This window comes from Penaeus monodon, chromosome 36 (assembly GCF_015228065.2).
Source record: "Penaeus monodon isolate SGIC_2016 chromosome 36, NSTDA_Pmon_1, whole genome shotgun sequence".
Lineage (NCBI taxonomy): Eukaryota > Metazoa > Arthropoda > Malacostraca > Decapoda > Penaeidae > Penaeus > Penaeus monodon.
The window spans coordinates 7,874,118-7,881,085 of NC_051421.1; the positions used below are offsets into that span (position 1 = coordinate 7,874,118).

At 36.7% G+C, this 6,968-nt stretch overlaps 2 protein-coding genes across 2 annotated transcripts; one reads left to right on the forward strand and one right to left on the reverse strand.

Moving 5' to 3' along the window:
- Nucleotides 1-1,228: 1,228 nt before the first annotated feature.
- On the reverse strand, nucleotides 1,229-2,315 carry LOC119595686. Its single transcript, XM_037944799.1, has 3 exons — nucleotides 2,114-2,315; nucleotides 1,821-1,989; nucleotides 1,229-1,658 (listed from the first exon to the last, which is right to left on the reverse strand). Exons 1-3 carry the CDS (start codon nucleotides 2,305-2,307, stop codon nucleotides 1,293-1,295), a joined length of 729 nt encoding a protein of 242 aa, XP_037800727.1. The 5' UTR covers nucleotides 2,308-2,315; the 3' UTR covers nucleotides 1,229-1,292.
- A 2,584-nt stretch (nucleotides 2,316-4,899) lies between these two features.
- Nucleotides 4,900-6,151, forward strand: LOC119595692. The gene is given in 5 exon segments (XM_037944804.1): nucleotides 4,900-4,906; nucleotides 5,180-5,244; nucleotides 5,389-5,471; nucleotides 5,473-5,533; nucleotides 5,675-6,151. Coding segments are annotated over 4 exon segments (579 nt in total). The 5' UTR covers nucleotides 4,900-4,906; nucleotides 5,180-5,187; the 3' UTR covers nucleotides 6,053-6,151.
- Nucleotides 6,152-6,968: the final 817 nt, after the last annotated feature.

Sequence of the window (6,968 nt, forward strand, 5' to 3'; positions counted from 1 at the left end):
AGTCAATCTATGAACATGACATAGCATTTTACAATATATATATATATAATATATATATATATAATATATATAGATATATCATATATATATAACACCTATATATATATATAATCATATAATATATATATATATACACACACACACACACAACACACAACACCACAACACATATAATATATATATATATATATATATATATATATATATATATATATATATATATATATATATATATATATATATATATATATATATATATATATATATATATATATATATATATATATGTTGTGTGTGTGCGTGTGTGTTTGTGTGAGCGTGCGTGTTATGTATGCGTATTACGAGTATGTGTGCTTGTAAATGTTTGTGTTGTTGTGCGTGACTGTACGTATGCGAGTACATGTAAATGTGCATGTGTGTGTGCTTGTACATGTATGTGTGTGCGTGCGTGTATGCATGCATGTGCTTCTATACGTACGTGTGCGTTTATGTGTGCATGTACGCGTGTGTGTATGTGTGCGTGTGTGTATGTGTGCGTGTGTGTGTAAGTGTGTGTATGTGTGCACGTGCGTAAACCCAAAGGAAAATTATACAGTAATATCAAATAATAACATAAAAGGGTGATTTCTGGTGGTTTTTTAGGAGAGCGTACATATAAACGAACTAATGGAATTTCCTTTACCTTTTTGTATCAGGACGCAGGCTGCTCATATTCGTTCGCTCGGTAATGAAATAATAATAATAATAACAATAATAATAATAATAATAATAATAATAATAATAATAATAACAATAATAATAAAAAGCGACAGCGTGTTATCCTGGCCAGCACGTCTGCATTCTCTCTATCTCATGTGCGTCTGTGGCAGGCTTCCTTCAGGTGCGCACCTTTTTCTGGGCAGCTATTTGTCCTGTATTTCTAGGCACTCAAACTACATATTTCGTAAGTTTTTTTCTTTCTTTCTTTCTCTCTTTCTCTTTCTCTCGAGCTTCCACGGTGGTTTCTATGTACAGCGTATTGTCCTGTGCAGGTGTATCGTCTCCGGCTGGTTCTTGCACCATGTGGGGTGTTGTGGCTTTGTCGCGATGTTTTTAATTAGTCTGTGGCTGTAATTGCTTGTGCCTACATGTCAGCCCGATCACGACAGATGGATGCATAATATATACACATCCACATACAGACAAAACTCGTACACACAGATGGATATGATTGATCAAAGATAAAAAGTTTATTATTGCTAGTTTTTATTTGTCTCTCTGTACACTCACAACGATTTCATCATATTGGAAGATTAAGCATTCTTCATATCCTGGATGGACTTATTAATCTGTACCTTCACGTTGGAAGACATGGTTTTCTCTACGATCTCTCGCAAAGCCTTCCTGAAGCCGGCACTGTGAACATCCTTCATATTATTGCCGTCCAAGTTGCTTGCACTTTCAAGCAGGTCATGACCCGATCGTGCAGTGTAGCTGGCGATGTTCTGAGGCACAAGGTTTAACAAGTTGATCTGGATATCGGCGAACAGCTTGTCCACACGCTCTACGACTTGACCAGAAACAGTCTGTGCTGGAGCTTCTCCAACACCGGCAAAAGTTACCGTGTAGTCGGCGTTAGCACGAGCGTTTTCCACTACAACTGAACCGGTGAGCACACTCTGTAAAAATACATTATGTAAATCAGTAATCGTTAGATAATATGCAATGTGCTTTACCATCAAAAACGAAGTATATATTTAATTTTCCCTTATTAAGCTTATAAGTTAATGAGTTAAGTAAGTTAATGCCTATAAGCTTATTTGATACACTTCTTTTCCTACCTCATCAGCGTTGAAGGAAGCGGACTTGGAGCGGCGCAGGGAGCAAAGTCCAGTCACGTTGGCCTTAGTGATGCTGAAGTTCTCGGAGCTGCTTCCGTCAGAGTTAACTTGGAAGGGCAGGTTTGACTCTCCGTTCTGCACGTTCTTGGAATCACACCATCCTAGTGTTCTGTCAAAGAAAGCATTTATGGAAAGATCAGTATATAGAATAGATGATACAGAATGGTAACAACGAATATGAAATAACACCAAAAATCATTATGATCAATTGAATTGTGATAACAGGATATTACTCCATGTATGCGATAGCTCCTTCGAGCACTGCGTCGAGTATCTGGTTGGGCGTGGTAGGGTTGGCGACGGCGCGAGGCAAGATGGGCTGAGAGTCCCCGCCTTCAGCAGGGAAGAGCCCTAACTGGTCGTCCCATTGGTTGGGTCGTGCCACACACACGGCCAGAGCCACTGCCAGGCTTACGATCCTCAACATGGTTATGTCTGTACAAATATAGTAATATCAATAAAAAAGTCTCCTAAAATTAAAATAGTCTTTATGTATGTTATATATAGTACATATATAATGTTATGTATATTCATGTTATTTTGTTTTTGTTTTTTTTTCATCAAGACATCTCGCAGAGAACCAGAGGACTCACCTGATGACTCGATCAACTGTCCCTAGAACTCTCTTACCATCCAATATATATCTGATATTTGATGAGAATGCATTTTCTGAAATGGCATTAGGAAGGCAAATTCTTCCGAAAAGGAAATCTAAAGCAAATAGGAATTCCATGAAAGGCTTTTTCAATATCTATAGCTATAAATACTTCGCGAACAGTGTAATAAAGCAGCACACACACATACTATATGAACATATGGATATATATGTGTGTGTGTGTGTATTCATAGTTATGTGTGTGTGTGTGTGAGTATACCCATGTATAGGCACAATATTTTTATTTTATATCTGTGTTTTTATGAAATGTATTGTCGAGTGCTATATATATATATATATATATATATATATATATATATATATATATATATATATATATACTAAGGGGGATCATTCAGATGGTGGTTTTGTCCGAATACTTTGTGCGATTTTTATTTTTAGCGAGTTATTTATTTATTTTATTTATTTTTATTTATTTTTATAGCAGTAGCTCCTATATTTTAGGTTCATAAGCTCTGACTAGGTGGATATGGCAGGTGGCGAAATCACCATAATCATGAGGGATCAGTGTTAAATGACAAAATATTCGCAACAATGCCAAGTGTCTCTCGTGTGACGCTTACTTACTCCTTAAAGTATAGGATTTTTCGAATAATTGATGAGAAGGATGCTTCGTCAGTGTCTAGAGAAATTCCCTCCTATTTTTTGTTAAAATGATGACACTAGTAACTAAAAGCAATGATTCCTTGTTTCACGACCCCCCTCCTTTTCTGTATGTGTATGTCTGTCTCTCTTTTTTCCCTCTCTTCTCACTCTCTTTTTCACATCCTTCCTCCTTCACTCCTCTTTTCTCCCTCTTTCTCTTCTTCATGCCTCCCCCTCTCTTATCCCTTTCTTCCCTCCTCCTATCTTTTATTCTCTCTCTCTCTCATTACCGCTCTCCCCTCCCTCTCTCATTCGCCTCCTTCCCACTCTCGCCTTTCTTATTGTCTTTCTCTCTCTTCTCCCTCCTCTCTCTCGTTCTCACTTCCTCTCTCTCTTTCTCTCCTTTTTTTCCCTCACTCTATCTCACACACTCACTCACTTAGTCACCCGTAACCCCCCACCCCCACCCCCACACACGCACGCACTCACAAACATAAGCAACAGCTAAGAAAAAGCGGTCAATTTGCCTTGATTTTTGTACTAATATGCAGTTTCATTGAACTACCTAACATATTGTTTACAGTAATGCAACAAAACATATGATTGATATTCCACACACAAAATCTACATTTATGTTTATAACACATTACTTACATAATTGTAGGAAAAGTGATTATTTAATTATATATATATATATATATATATATATATATATATATAATACATGCATGTATATATATATATATATATATATATATATATATATATATATATAATATATATATATATGCATATATATACACGCACACACATACACATCATTTCACACATAAATACACACACAGACATGCACACACACACACATATATGTTTTTGTTTTTTTTAATGGTAGGTTCATGTTTGAGCCGCCGTGGGTCACAGCATGATACGTAGTTTTCATGATGTGATGCTCTTGGAGTGAGTACGTGGTAGGGTCCCAGTTCCTTTCATGGAGAGTGCCGGTGTTACCTTTTAGGTAATCATTCTCTCTATTTTATCCGGGCTTAGGACCAGCACTGACTTGGGCTGGCTTGGCCACCCATTGGTTAGGTAGGCAATCGAGGTGAAGTCCCTTGCCCAAGGGAACAACGCGCCTGGCCGATGACTCGAAACCCTCGAACTCAGACTGCCGTCGTGCGAGTCATAAGTCTGATGCTCTAACCACTCGGCCACCGCGGCCTTATATATATATGTATATGTATGTATATATATATATATATATATATATATATATATATATATATTATATATATATATGTTATATAATATTCATATTATATATATATATATATATATGTATATATATATTCATATATATTCATATACATACATATGCATGCACACATACATCTTTGCACACACACACACACACACACACACACACACACACACACACACACACACACACACACACATATCTATAAACAGATATTCAGAAAATTTGAATGTAAGTGAAATTAATGAAGAAAAAAAACGCGATACTTCATTTAGAGCAAATTGCTGATACATCCTCTTTCTTTTCCTCTGAAACATAAATGTAATCAAGTGACTGAAGATTTGCCGATAAACATATTTTAAATAGAGAGTATATAGTAAAAATGTTTTCACAGGTGGCACTGAAGTAGGAACCTTTAAAAAAAGTTCTTATTTCCAAAGGTTTTAAGACACTGATGGAACTATATAAGCCTCGAGGACGATTTCTCATCACTGGTACTATCCCTACTTGGTGAGTGATTAATCTCATACTCGTGTCCCTCTCTATATCCTGTTATTGATTTACAGTATAATTATTTTAACAATTTTATATAACATAAAAAATGTTCTTCTATTGGATTATCTTTATCTCACACTTATTATAATCCACCTTTAGTTATTCTGTTTCTTCAATTCAACCTAAGATTATTTCCATGGCGTGCTGTTTCCCATTCATCACTGTATATTTTCAGTGACTGAGAGATTTATATACTTCATCAGTTGATTTGTTCCATTTTCTTTCTAGATCACACCATGTTCATTTGGCTGATGCTCTCCTGCCTCTTAGGCTTCTCCCTAGCTGAGGGTCAGGTATGGACACACTGTTGAATGCTTCTTGCTTTTTCTTCCACATGTCTTGTTAAAAGAGGTCAGATTCTTTAATATTCATTGAAAACCTTATTTTTCATGTGAAATAGCATCACTATTACAAAACATGGCCGTTTCTTTTTCTAGGATTACCAAGTATGTTACAAGGGAAGCAGTGTCGCTGAAAACAAATGCATGAATGTGGATGTAGACCGCCTTGCATGAAGGTTCATTCCACATGCCTGAATCCGACGATTTCGATGATGTGGAGACTCTGGAGGATTATAGTGTCGTAAGTAATCTTGTCTACGTCAGTGTTTTCTTACAATGACAGCACATAATATTTTTTTCCCATAAGTTAAACAGTTTAGACTCATTTTATGATAAGGAGAGGAGATAAACATATATATTTAAAAGTTTATGCACTTCGTAGGGTCTAGCAGCATCCCGAGTGGTATCTCAGGAGGCGTGTTACGTGAGGCGACTCGTTAAATCTTTCGAGCAACAAGTAGCCTTCATCAAAGGCCATCAGGATGATGGCATGAGGGTTGAGTCTGACGTCAGAGTTTCCGCTGTTTCCCTCGACAATCCTGAGGAAGAGATCGGTTCTGATCTTGCCAACTTCTGCGGCGACCTTCCCGTTTACAAACTGGTGAGTGAGGAACAGACTGACAGTGTGCAAGACCGTCGTCAAGTGAGCGTAACCTTCACCCGCTGCGTCTTGCTGTGTTTCATTCCCACCTGCTTCACCACCACGCTCACGCTCCCCACTGGCGGCACCATCACCTTCGGCTGGCTCTTCTTTGGCTAAAATGACTGTTTAAGGAACACTGTTCACCTAATTTAAGCAATGTCTCTTTTACTTGTCTTGATGTACACTCACTTTTGATTAAATATTACTGAATTTCAACGTATCTTTCATGTACATTTCATATAGAAATCTTGGTACTCGCGTATATAGATCTACATGCGCGCTTGTGTATATATTGAGATAAGCACTGCTGCATTATGAATTGATAACGAATGTGTTTTCTGTTATAGTGATTTTTTAAATATTCATTTGTCATTTTTGACATTCCCTGCAATACACAGTATATCCACTTGCAACTATATGAATATTTACAAACATATAAACATTCTCACGCGCACACACAAAATACATACATACACCAAGGGGTCAAAATTCACCTAATGGTAAACAGAAGGTAGCTCACCTACCGACAAAAAAGAACTGAAAGAACAAAAAAATGAGTAATATGAATGAATAGATAACTAGATAAGATAAAACTAAACCCTCTAAACCCCTGGAGTACAAATGTCGCTACAGTTAAATGAGTTTTTAACAAAATAATGCAAGTGAAATCTTTTGCATGAGTAAACAGAAACCACTAACTTTTCGTTGGTGAATGAAACAAGAAACGAAAAGGTCTGCTACTCCGGAATAACAAAAAAAAAAAAAAAAAAAAAAAAAAAATTACTAATTGATAGTAGCACCACTCAACTTCCTCCTAAGCGCCTGTAAACAAAGTGCTTCAATTTGGCTGTAAAATGTTTGTTTGCGTGTGATTGTAAACACTGGCTATGTACCTTGTATGTAGACAGGGAAAAAATAAGAATTTGTAGACATGCAAAATTTATAGACAGCAGTGCCTCCACGTCAAAAGTTCTCTTCCCCCAAACCATTACCTGAATGACCTTAGATCAAAATGATATCAAATATAAATGTG

Excerpts from the sequence above, each read along its gene's own strand:
- LOC119595686 (XM_037944799.1), bottom strand. The coding sequence starts at position 2,307 with ATGTTGAGGATCGTAAGCCTGGCAGTGGCTCTGGCCGTGTGTGTGGCA. Across the intron at positions 1,990-2,113 it reads GGAGCTATCGCATACATGGA|AACACTAGGATGGTGTGATT; the intron begins GTAATATCCTGT and ends TTTCTTTGACAG. Across the intron at positions 1,659-1,820 it reads CTTCCTTCAACGCTGATGAG|AGTGTGCTCACCGGTTCAGT; the intron begins GTAGGAAAAGAA and ends GTATTTTTACAG.